At 56.0% G+C, this 12,563-nt stretch overlaps 1 protein-coding gene across 2 annotated transcripts in view; it reads right to left on the minus strand.

Moving 5' to 3' along the window:
• The window catches only part of PLXNA4 (plexin A4), a 408,310-nt gene that overhangs the window by 44,298 nt on the left and 351,449 nt on the right, over window positions 1–12,563 (minus strand). For both annotated transcript variants that reach the window (XM_054564675.1, XM_054564674.1), the window contains 6 exons: window positions 9,302–9,438; window positions 7,978–8,142; window positions 4,928–5,021; window positions 4,221–4,460; window positions 3,400–3,546; window positions 2,495–2,729 (listed from right to left, as the gene is read on the minus strand). In XM_054564675.1, the coding sequence (XP_054420650.1) occupies window positions 2,495–2,729; window positions 3,400–3,546; window positions 4,221–4,460; window positions 4,928–5,021; window positions 7,978–8,142; window positions 9,302–9,438 (1,018 nt within the window). The remainder of the gene's footprint in view (window positions 1–2,494; window positions 2,730–3,399; window positions 3,547–4,220; window positions 4,461–4,927; window positions 5,022–7,977; window positions 8,143–9,301; window positions 9,439–12,563) is intronic.

Below are 12,563 nucleotides of genomic sequence, written 5' to 3' on the forward strand. Positions count from 1 at the left end.
ATGGGTGGGGGCGGAGGAAAGGGGGAGGTTCCAGGGATGAAGGGCCTATTTCTGATTCTGTGTTTTATGGCAGGTTTCCTTTTAAGAGTTAAGAACAATTTCTTCTGAAGTCCCAGTTCTGGGCCATGCAGGTCACTAGAGCCATCAAATCACCAAATGGGGCCAGATGGAGGCTCTGCCACACTAATACATTCCTTCCGTATAAACACGCAGGGTGGGTCTTTGTCCTTCCTTGCACAAGTTGATGCTACTCAGTGGTGAATTATGGGCTGTGCATGGGCACTGCTGTCTGTCGTGGCAGCTCAGGTCTGCAGACAGTCACGGAGCTGCAGGCATCCTCTAGCCCAGGGAAAGCCAGCGCAGGTCAAAGTTGTTACACAGCGCCAAAGCTGGGGTCACACCCTGCCCTAGGCAAGCCCGTATCCCGGGCTGCCCTCCGCCACTGCAGGAAGTCAGGGGTGACGTGCCCACCACCCACCCTCCCTGCCCTTCCTTTCTTTGTGGCACACGCACGCACGCACGCACACACACCCAGAATGGGTTAACACATGCTGACAAAAAAACAACCGGTGGATGTTAACTAAACAATATTTCCTTCTATTTATACAAACACAAAAATAGAGAAAAAAAAATACTTGAGGGACTCAGAAGAGATTCAGAAGCCCTGTGTCGCTCTAGAAAAGCCCTTGAAAAGCGAGCCCTGTGTCCAGTGAGCTCTGGGGATCCCAGAACGCCACACGGCTGCCCCGGGCCCGGGGCCCTGCCGCCTCCTGCAGCGTTGGCTTTGGACCTATGGAGCTTGAGGTTTCGGGGCTTGAGGATACCAATGCTGCTGGTGTGACGGAACAACGGGGATGCCAGCCGGGCCATGGAGAGGCTGCTGCAACCTCTCCTGGGCTGCTCTCCTCCTGCGCCCTGGGCCCCGGCTCTGGCCACGCTGACACAGGGGGTCCTGCCAAGGAGTCGCTCCGAAGCAGAGCAACCCTGACGCGTCCAAGCCAAGCTTACACTAATGCGCGTGCACGTGTGTTTGTGAAAGGGGCATCAGTAAGCCTTTTTGGCAAGTACTGTCCCCAAAAGCCCTGAGGAACACTCACGTGCGTTCTGAGTGAGGAACGCACGCGTGTGTTTGTGGAAGTGCATGGGAATGTGTGCGGGAGCATGAGTGTGAGTGTGTGTGCATGAGGGATCGTCTGAGTGTGTTTGTCAGGGAGTGGAAGGCCTGCGAGGGCCCAAGCTGGGCCTCCTCTGAGTTCCTGTGTAGGTGATGTCTTGGCTCATGGTCACGTCTTCAGGAAGCCACCTTCCTGGACCCTGCAAACATTCAAGAGCCAGCCCTGGGCACCCTGAACAATACTCTCATGGTTAATCCTACATGGGGCTCCACACGTCCCTCCTCCCGCCCAAGCCCGGGCGGGGTGGCTGTCCCCAGGGCTGCATCCAGGGCTCTCCTGTGCCTCCACTGATGCTCAGCTGGCCTGACCGTGAATGCCTCCTCCCCTGGAACATTCTGAGAGGAACCTGGCGTGCCACACTCCCCTCAGCAGCCCCTCCCAGTGGGGGTGCTCAGCAGGCGGGGAGGAAGGGGAGAGAGCTGGCTTTTTATCAGTCTGCAGCTTCCCTTCAAGTCACCAATTGCGCCACCAACATTCAAAGCCTCTCGCCTGCCACACATAAAAGAGATTCTAATCACTACTCCTAATTAGAGGAGAGAGTACATTGTGGAGAAAAAAATTAAGCAGCGTAAATATAATAAAAGGCAGTAATTAACAGTCCCACAAGGCGGATGCTGCGTTGACAGCTAAAGGATGCAGAGAGGGGACAGAGTGGACCCACCTCCCACCAGAGAGAGCCCCAGGTACAGGACGGATTTACTCCGTGTATAAATCTCCAGCCAAGAACCGGCTCAGCCCTCTAGGTGACTCACAAAACGATGTCCAGGGGGTGACAAGAGTCTGACTCCTTAATTTCCTTCTTGGATTTAGTGCAGCTGATTTCACTTCATGGTGCACTGGTAATTTTTAAAAATACAAGCTGTGAAACACTCTTGCTTCTAAATCTCGATCAGCCCTACAGCCGTACCTTCCTTCGAAAGGAAGAGAGCTGGAGATCGCCCAAATGAGTCCTGTCAAGACACCCCAAGTCTCCCCAAGCAGGGAGCATAAAAGCTCCTGGGCCAGGATTCTGGGTTGGAAGCGGCCCTGGTTGGATTTGAAATGATCCCAGTTTGCCTTGGGGGAAGATGGCAGGGGACACCTTGAGGAACAGGGACAGGAGGCTTTAGCTTTATCTGGCCTTGCCCGGGTGGGGCTGGCTAGGATATGGGACTGTTCCGGGCACAGGCTCATTGGCCAGAAAAAGTTCTGCAGGTGGATACCCAGCCCCCAGCGCTGGCCACGGCTGCCCAGCCCACTGCTCGTGTGTGAGACACACACGTACGCACACGCACATCCCGCCTCCAGCATGGGGCCTCGGCCACCCAGCCACTCAGTACCTTCCTTGCACTCCAGGGCCACGCGGGACTCCAGGTTGTCCATTTGCATCTGCAGCCGCTTCAGCGTGAGGTCGCTCTCGCGGGACTTGCGCTTGTAGGCAATGAGCACGGCCACAATGAAGATGATGAGGAGGCCGCCCGCCACGGCAATGCTGACGATGGCGGGCAGGCTGAGTGGGCTGTCTGGCGCGATGTACACCATCCCCGGGGAGTACTCCATGCCACCGACGCGGGCCTGGGGGCAGAGCGGGCAGGAGGGAGCTGGGTGTGGGGACAGAACATCCAAGGGAACAGCCCCAAGTCACCAATGAACTGGCGGCCAAGGTTCGACGCGGGGAATGGCTCCAGGGAGCAGAATCATCTTTGGTTGTCAAAGCAGATAGGAGGGCATATAGGGGTTGCGGGAGGGGGTTCGAATGGCGTAGCACAGGCCACCCCTACAGCGGGAAAAATCACACATTCTCTCATTCATGAGACAGCATGGTCATCTTCATAAGGTCACAGCACATGACTGGGATCTAAAAAGTGTGACATGATGACATCAATGACTGGCTCCTGAACATTCATCCCATTGTAAGAATGATATTAGGGACCTCCCCAGGCCGACAGTGGTCCTTCCCTGAGTCTCTTGCTCACAGTGAACAACTTAGCACATCATTTAATGCTGGTTCGCAATGCCCCCATGGTGGCACCAGCCAGTATGGAAGGAATAACAGTAGAGAAGGAAGAAGTCAGAAGTAAGACAGGGAGGGGAACTAGGGCTGTGGGGTAGATGGAGGAAAGTTAAAGCAGGACAGAATCTCCTCCCGGGAAGCCCTGGTGGCCAGGGACCGAGCCGGACTGCTCAGGCCTCCGTGTCCCTATGCCCAGTCTGTCCAGGACAGACAGGGCTGCTCCGGCCTCACCATCACTTTGTGCCTGCCAATGAGGTTGGGTGACTCGCAGAGCAGCTGCACATCCGACACAGTCACGGCGCACGGCTTCTCCCCGACCAGCACGGTGTAGTTCAGCTTCACGTTGCCCCCGGCTACGGGTGGGATCAGGTTCTTTCCCTGGATGGACAAGAAAGCCCAGTTCTCACCCCCAAGTCAGGGCCACAGCTACTAGCTAGCCCCACGCCCTCCCACCCGGAGCGTCCAAGTTGCTGGCGAGCTGTGGAGAGGCCGCCTTCCCTGCATAAGTCTCCCCCTGAAAAGCATGGTACATTTACCATCTTCCCCCCTTCCTCAGTGGGAAATCAATAATCAAAGTACTCTTTCAGCTTATCCCAAATGCAGCCTCAGAATCCTTCTTAACACAGAGCTATAGTCAGTCACTACCAGTTGATTCAAATTGTCATAGCAGTTACAGTTTGCTATCCACATGCCAAAGAAGCTCTATACTGTGGTTTTCAAGGGCTACACAGGAGGAAGCAGGATGAGCCTTGGGCCTCCCAGGTTCTGGATGCAGGAGACACAGAGAGCTGGGCGGTCAGATGGCCAGGGTGTATCTGGCCGTTCTGATCAGGTCTCCACGGCATGTAAAAGAGTCAGCCTCTCAACACCAACTCAGACAGAGTATTCACATCCTCTGAGCTGTAACACAGTCTCTGCCAGGTACTCCAGTCACGAAATGTGGCAGGAGCCCGAGGCTTCTGGCCTCCTCCTGTGCCTTGAAAAGCCCCCTCCTCCCATGCAGCAGCCTCCTTTCTCCCCACCTCCTACCCTCCCATCTAGCATCGGCCTACCTTTAGGATGATGGGTGTGCCCGGCTTGAGCTCCAGGGTTCCTGAGGGACCAAAGGGCTCAAACACAGGATTGGGATAGTAGGTGAAATTGGTCTTGTTGAGGATTAGCAGGGACTGGACATTGTCCAGGATGAAGCCGAATTCCTCGGGCCGCTCAGTCAGGTCGGACTGGTGGTCGGGCCCCAGAGCGAGGGCCGGAGCCTGGCAGGTCATCTCGGTTGCGTTCAGGACCTCACAGAGCTGTGGAGGGGAGACAAGACTGAGGAGCGTACCTCTGCACACACACGGCCCCACCGCACCCACCGGGCTACCTGCGATGCTGCCATACAGCCTGGCATTGACACGGGACAGTTATGCATGAGTCAGAATTCCTTTGCAGCCAGGACCACACAGCCTGGACACTAATGAGCTGTGCAGCTGGCACCTAACTCCGCTTTGCCTGTGGTGGGTATAGCAGGGGCTAGGTCATCACTAAGCCACTGAGTGGAACTGGGGGTCAGAAGGATGGAGGAGTATGGGTATAAAACCCCATACACTCCAGAAGCGATTGCTCCCCCACGACTGTGTCCTAAGGTGTGAAAATGCCCTCATTCAGCTCCCCCAACCCACCGTCCTACTGTTTAGGACTGTCACACAAAGTGGGTCACTTCAGGGAAGTGGCATGCTGAGCGGACAGCCCCCATGACCCCTGCCAGCCCTGGACTCACATTGATGTGCTCCTTCCCTCCGTGCTTGGCACGGATCTGGGGGTTCTGGATGAGGTCCAGGTGAGTCCCCCACACAGCGATGGGTGTGTTTCCACTGACCGGGAAGAAAGAAGGAGGCGTGTAAACACAGGAACAGGATTAGCAAGGATGACGATGATGATAATCAATCAGGCTGAGCTCCGACATGAAAGACAACGATAACCAGTAGGCATGACAATGTTCACGGGGACATCGATGACAAGCTGACTGAATAATAATAAGGAGGAGCTCTCAGCAGCCAAGGCAAAGACAGTGATGACCAGATGTCTGTGGCCATCGTGTGCTGAGCTCATCCAGAGTGTGGACACCCTGTGGAGGCCAGGGCTGCAGCTCGGCCTTCTCGGCTCCCCCAGACCTCCTGACTCCCGCCAGCTGCTTCTCTGCAGCCCCCTGGTGTCTCTCCCTCCAGCCCTCACCAGCCTTAGAAAATTTTTCACAGTGCCCTTGGCCTTATGGACCAGGCTATCTCCAACCAGACTCTCCAGAGTGAGCAGAGCCTCCTGCCCCAGGACACCCGTACTACAAATTTCCCCTTCGAGGCTTCAGTCAGATTAGGCCTGGGGAAGACAGAGGCCCAGATATTGGGAACCTCCTCTAGGAATGCAAATATGAAAGGCCCCAGGACTAAGGTGTCCTAGACTTGGGGGTGTCAGCCAGAGAACCGACGATGGGTGGCGGGGATCAGGAGATTCATCTTTGCATAGCTTTTCAAAGGCAACCTGGATGTCACTGTCCTGCTTTAGGGTGGCTGAGAAGCTGACATGGGGTGGGGGCTGTCTTCCTTGGGGACAAGTCAGAGCAAAGGGAAGGATCACTTTTTCCGGAACCAAGAGTGTATCTTCCGGATGAATCTTACTGTCCACAATAGTTGCGTATAAGCTTGGTGGGCAAAGAATCTTGGATGCCCACATTCAGTTCTACCCCTTTATCCATCTGTTCCTCCACCCCCCAAACACATTCCTGTGAAACCATGGGTTCTTCTGCCCGTGGCAGCGTTGGAGAATGAGCTTTGATATCCAACCATCTCCTGATCTTCTCAATCAATTCAAGATGCATTTATCCAATGCCCCCGTCACTGTTCCTGAGTAACCCAGGCTGTTGTAAGCAATGCAGAGCCACGAATTCTGCAGGGCGCCCCCTCAGGGTGGGGTTCACCTGCAGCAAAACCCTGCAGCCACTGGCAGACTCAGAACCTGCCGCCACCCTCCCTCCTGATGTCAGCATGACTTGGGATCAGCTGCTGAGAGCCAGGAAGGCTGGCACCTCCATTTCGGTGATGATGACATAAGGAAGACTGAATTAAACCAGGCTGTGACTTCCTCAGGGACTTTGTCTCAGGCACAGGAGGCTATGCCAGCTTCCTGGACCAAGGGTCTGGGGGGAAATCCTGGAATATTTTTTTATAAGCTATTTCCCCTCTCCATGCCTTACGGGCTTCATCTCCTGTGAGATCGTGGCTACAACTTATAAGGTTTGGGCCTTAGAGAGTAAATTGCTGAGGACAATCAAATCTCTTATCGGGAAAGCTGCTTTTCCTGTGGCAAAGCCACACAGAGAATAAATAAAGGGCCAGAGAATAAATACTTTGGGCTTCCCAGGCCACTTGGTCTGCCACAATTACTGAGCTCAGCTGTTGTGGTGCTAAAGCAGCTATAGACACAACATATACAAATGAGCGTGGCTGTGTTCCAATAAAGCTTTATTTACAAAAGCAGGTGGACGGCCATATTTGGCCCCCAGTCTGGAGTTTGCCAACTCCTGGTTCAAGAGACTGTTCTCTGGATGGGACGGGTCTCCAACTCTTGCCTCAGGTTGTGGAGACCACATCTTCATGCCTCCCACCCCCCGGCCCCCGAGCAGATAGTGGGAGGGCTGAGGACGAGGACGTAGGGGCAGGGAGGAAGAGGGTGCTGAGCCAGGTGCTGCACTGCGCCTTTGCACCTCCCTGGATTCTCCCAGCTGCCCTCGGAGGAAGCAGACTGGTGGGAAACCCTGGACCCAGGGAGGTTAGGCAACCTTTAAGGTCACATGGCTGGTAAGCAGCAGAGCTGGGCTCAGCCCACTCCTTCTGACCCTGAGCCCCTGTTCCGTTACCTGCGTGGCCCCTGATGCAGCGGTTTCCCCAGGGGCCTTGCGGTCAGGACGTCCTCTGCAGGGCCTGGGGAAGCAGACTCATGCTGCCTGCCTGAAGCGCCTTCCCTGGGGGGAGACACCCCCACTCCCCGTGCCACCAAGCCAGGACTGAAAGGGTCCCCAGGGACCCTGGAGTTTCCCAAGCCCCAGGGAATCACTGAAGAGATAGAGACCCTGGGAAATTATGCAAATGACCCAAGTCAGCTTGTGACTGGCTGAGCGAGGGAACACTTTCTGCAACAGCATTGTACCTGGCTCCCTGGCCTAAGAGATGGGTTCTGTGGACTCCTGTCGCAACTGGAAAAAGAGGAGGGAATGAGACCCAGTCCCTGCCCATGGGGAGTTTTTGCAGTAGTGGGGAGGACAAAGCAAACAGGCAAGTGGAGGTCACGGTGCTAAGACCAAGACCAGCAGGAGGCTGCAGAAGCACGGAGGACGGGCTCTCTAACCGAACCCTGCTGCTCAGCATGTGCTTGCTTTCCTTCCAGGGCAGGCCAGGGGTACGCTGGACCTATCTTACTCCTCCTCCTCCATTCCTCAGCAGGACTTGAATCATTGCCTGTACTTGCCAGAAGTGAGGTTTAGGGGAGTGGGGCTGACCCCGCCCCCCGAACAGTCACTGTGAGATGGCTACATGGCCTCTGAACCTCAAATCAGAGGCTGTGGCCTCCTGTTGGTCAGAGCTTGGCCTCCAGGACCGGGTCCTACTCAGAGATGTTCTCCGTGAAAGGAGGGAGCCACCGTAGTCTAAGGTCTTTTGATTTGGGGGTGTTGTTAACCAACCCCAGTTCATCAGCCCCCAAAGCAGGACTTGGCCCCCAGAGCTCTCCTTGGCCTTCGAGGGACGAGGAAGGACAGTGAAGGGGGGCAGCTCCTACCTGACGATGCTCCACTCTGGCTCAATCCGCACAATGGTGGGGTCCTCCACGTACTGGAAGAACAGGTCCTGGCGGATCTTGGCCCTGTCCACCTGCACCATCACCTTCATCTCCATCACCTCCTCTGAGGATGTGGTGTTGCAGACGATGTAGGAAGAAGAGCGCCTGGAGGGAGGGAAGACATGGAGCTGGGCTCCTGGGGTCCGGGAAGGATGGGGGTCCTGGGTCAGGGCCTTCTCCCCCATCCCTGTTTGTCTAGCTCCTCAGAGGCGATGGTGAGCACTGACTCAGATGTAAAACTTTGGGAACTGCGGACAAAGACAGGTCCTTCCAGCCCTCTCTCTGACTAGGCCTCATCCTGGGGCCCTATCTTCAGCCTGCCTAACCCCACTCTCAGCAAGAATCCTGTTAACTCAGTTTAGCAAGAATCCCCCCAGCCCTTGATATCTGAGCGCCCTGGCTGGCCTTCAGCAAGAGTCCTGTTAAGTTGGTTTAGTAAGTATTTCCTCTTAGTAATTTTCTACCCACTGACCCCTCACTCTGCTTGTTGGGTGTAAATCCCCAGCTGCGTGTGCTGTATTTGGAATTGAGTCTCTCTTCCCTATTGTGATAGTTTGACACCTACGGCAACAAGCTTGAATCAACTCTTTACCCAAGTGTCACAGTAAGTTTTTCTTTGCCATTATCTCTGCCAGGCCTGGCCTGGTCTGACTTCAGGTCTGTCATGGTGCTCAGCATAAGCCCTTCCCGAGAAAACCTTTCTCTGCAGGGCCTCCAGCCTGTGGAGGGATTGGATCATCCCCCTGCTACATCTCCTAGAATCCTAGAGTCCTTCATTAGACGCACCTCCTGCCTCCCTGGCCCCCAAGCTCCCCGATCATGGAAGGCAGGCCCTTCTGGGGTTGGATGGCGGAAGCAGGGGAGAGCGAGTCGGCCATCTGTGGAGATGGGTTGTAGTTACCTGGGGGAGCTGCCCCACCAGCTCTCAGCAGTGCACGCCGGCTCCACAGCAGCTGGTGAGAAGCCAGCCCAAAGGGAGGGGCTCTAGATTCCAAACTGTGTCCTGTGGAACCCTGGGTTCTGTGCAGTAGGTGCTATGGGGCACCAAGAGGAAATGGTGGGCACAAGGGGCCCATTCAGGGAGGGGTCCCTGGCAGGTCTTCAGACTGAGCCAAACACCCACAGCCAGTGGTACCCAGAGAGACCAGTCACGTTCCAGGGAGGAGGAAGCATTTCCAGAGGTCAGCCTGAGGACGCCTGCTGCCTGGGCAGCGCCGCTCCACTCTGCGCCCCACACCCCAAAGCCTGCCCTGCCGTGAGTTACCTGTGGAAGAGGCAGGGCTGCTTCCCGAACATCACCACCACATTGCTGCCCGCGTTCAGGTTGGTGCCCGTGATGGTCACCGGGGTGCCCCCGGACATGGGCCCCCGGCTGGGCTTCAGGTCTGAGAGAGTCAGCGTCTGTGTAGAGAAGGATCTGGCCTGAGCCACAACCAGGATGGGCCGAGGAGGCTTCTCCGTAGGTCTCAGGCAGCACCCACGCCTCGGTGCCACCCGCTGGAACCCTGTTTGTTGGTGGCCTCCCAAAAGACCAGCAGATTTTTTAGGCTTTAGTGGAAAGGCAACTGTTCTGACCCCTGGGGTTTTCATTTCTGTATTAATAATAGTAATAATATCAATAATAGCTGCTCTGTCCTGATTTTTAAAAAAGATTTTATTTATTTATTTTTAGAGAGAGGGGAAGGGAGAGAGGGAAACATCAATGCGTGGTTGCCTCTCATGCGCCCCCTACTGGGGACCTGGACTGCAACCCCGGCATGTGCCCTGAGTGGGAATCGAACCAGCGATCCTTTAGTTCGCAGGCTGGCACTTAATCCACTGAGTCACACCGGCCAGGACTATGTACTGATTTTTTTTTAAGTGGCAGGCTTTATAGCTTTGCATATATAAATAATTTAATATATATATTAAATATATATGTAATTTAACCACCCAATCAATCCTACAAGGTGGGTATTATTACCCATCTCACAGAGATTCAGAGGTGTTGGGTACAGTTTCCAAGGTAAGTAACACAGCTGAAAAGCGGTGCAGCTGAGAGCTATCCTAACCCCGGCCTCTGGCTCTTCGCCTCCTCTCCAGCCTCCACACGCCTTCGCTTTCGGAAGGCGACCCACGCCTTCCGCAGGCCTCTTGGGGGGACGGGTGGGGGGTGCTTCCCAAAGCACCCGGGCCGAGCGGCGGGGTGTGGGGGCTCCAGGGAAACGAGGGGGCGCGGGAGGCGGGCACAGACGGGTCAGCAGATTGAGCGGAGTCGACTGGGTGACGGTGGGGTGTGGGCGCTGAGGACTGGGAGTTGCAGTGTTCTTTCATTAGCATTTTAATGGAAAAAACTTTCTTCAGTCCCAGGTGAGAAGACTGTATCTGCATTTAAATGAAGATTTCATCCTCCCCGCCCCCCACGCCCTGCCCCCTCGAAGAATTCTGCACCGGCGGTCGAACCCACTCAGCTCCTGCGAGCTGGCAGGCAGCCTCCCCACAGAGCGGCCTGGATCCGCACGCAGCACCGGAGGGGAGAAGCCTGCCGCCCGCGGCCCGGCCTGGCAGCGCCGCGGCGCCCACCGAGCCCAGGGTCGCCGTATTCGGCCTCTGCGGCCGGCTGGACCGGAGACGCGGGCCGGGACGGAGTAAAGGGCGGAAAGGGTCTCCCTTTCTCTGCGCCGCCTAGATCACGCTGTGTGACTTGGGACAAGTCACGTAACCTCTCTGATCACAAAATCAGGGAGCTGGGTCAAAAGGCGGTTATCCCAAAGGTGCCTGCCGGTTTTCTGGGTCTGTATTTTGGTGTCATCTCCTACAAAAGGTTCCTTTGCCCCCACTGTCTGCAAAGGGAGAGCTTTCGGGCCTGGGCCAGGCTGACCTCCCCAGAGAGGGAAGGGAAGGCGTGACTGTGTGTGTGTGTCTTTGCACCGGTACTGCAAGGAGGGAAGGGGATAGAATCCTAGAGATCTGATCAAAAGCGGGGAAGTTAAGATCCGTGGGGGATGAAAGGAGAGCCCGCTGCGTGGCTGCCTGGCTGCCTGTGGGTGGGGGGCGTGGAAGGGGCAGAAGTGAGTGACCTCAGCTAGTTTTGCTGGGGTTGTTTGGGGCAGTGGGGAGAGGATGATATGGAGGCTGTTTTAAAGTTGTGAGAAACTATAAATTATTCAAGACATGCTTCATAAATATTTTACGACGGGTTTGCACGGGAAATCAAACCCTACCTTATTTGCCACCTCTTCGCTGGGCTCCCTGGTTGGAGGTAGAGGGAAGGAAAAGCACTCTCCCCAGGGAGCGCTCCAGGGACAGAGCCCGTGACAAGGCCAAGATGCACCGCTGTGTCTGGCCTGATGTGGGGAGGGAAACTGAGGGAGACCCGCGTCTTATCCCCGACCTCGGCCCTGCAAGGCGCACCCCAGCATGCCCCAGGCCTGAGAAGCAGCCCTGGAACCCCAGAGGAGCCCTGGGAAGGGGCTCCCCAGCTGAATCCAACCCCCAAGGAGCGCGAGGCTTCCTGTCGCCAGCTGCTGAGAAGGCTCTGAGATGCTGGAGAGCACGGGAGGGCCATCCCGTCCCTTCCCAACTCCCCAGTGAGAGTCACTGCGATCTCTGCCCCTTGTTCCCACTATGAACCCCTAGGAGCTCTATGGGGAGGCCCTCAACAACCAGGCCTTGAAATACAAATCGGTGCCTGGGCGTGGAGACGGGGGTCCCTACCACCATCCCTCCTCTTCGAGTGAACACATAACACCAGGACAGTTCTTCAGCGATGTCCGTCCAATAGAGAGGTGACACGAATGTGTGCGTCCCAGAGACCCATTGGACTGATGCTTTTGCCTTGTGGCAACAGCTCTCCTCTTTCCTGACTTGCCTTCCTGCCTGCCTCTCCTCTTCCCCCTCACCCCTTCTCTCGCCCTCCCTCTGCTCCCATCTTCCGGTTCATTTCCCCGTCCTACCTTGTCCCAGGAACCACCTCCCACTACTCAGGATCCACACGGGAAACTGTATCCTGCCTGGTAGAGATCCTGCCTTCCCAGAGGCTCCTTCCAGGAAGCCTCGCCTCAATACCTTCATCCAGCCGCATCCCACTCAGGTAGGCAAGGCTGACCTTCCCTGAGAGCAGAAGGGGCTTCTGCGTATCTACCACAGAGACAATGTAAGGATTTGACGTCTGAGAGCAGGTATCAGCAGGCACATGGTAGCTGCTCGGTAAACACTACCTCCAGGCCAGTGGTCCTCAGCCCAGCCGGCAGGTAGGATCTGCTGGGAGCTTTGTGCCCCAGCCGTAGGGTGTGAATTAGTTCAGAGGGGCTCCAGAGCACTTTGCTTAAAGCCCCCCAGGAGACTCCAACATGCAGGGAAGTTTAGAACTGCCAAAGCGCCATGGCGGCTGGCAAAGAAATCAACCACCTGGCTTCATCTCCACATACAGGCTGGTCTGATGGAGGAGCAGGGTCACAAGGAGGCAACACTGAGCGCCCCTGCAGACAGATGCCATGGGTCCCCAGTGAGCAGGAGCAGGGCCACCCTGGGAGAAGGCTGAGGAG

This window comes from Pteronotus mesoamericanus, unplaced genomic scaffold (genome assembly GCF_021234165.1).
Source record: "Pteronotus mesoamericanus isolate MK-2021 breed Mesoamerican mustached bat unplaced genomic scaffold, CSHL_Meso_final scaffold_85, whole genome shotgun sequence".
NCBI lineage: Eukaryota > Metazoa > Chordata > Mammalia > Chiroptera > Mormoopidae > Pteronotus > Pteronotus mesoamericanus.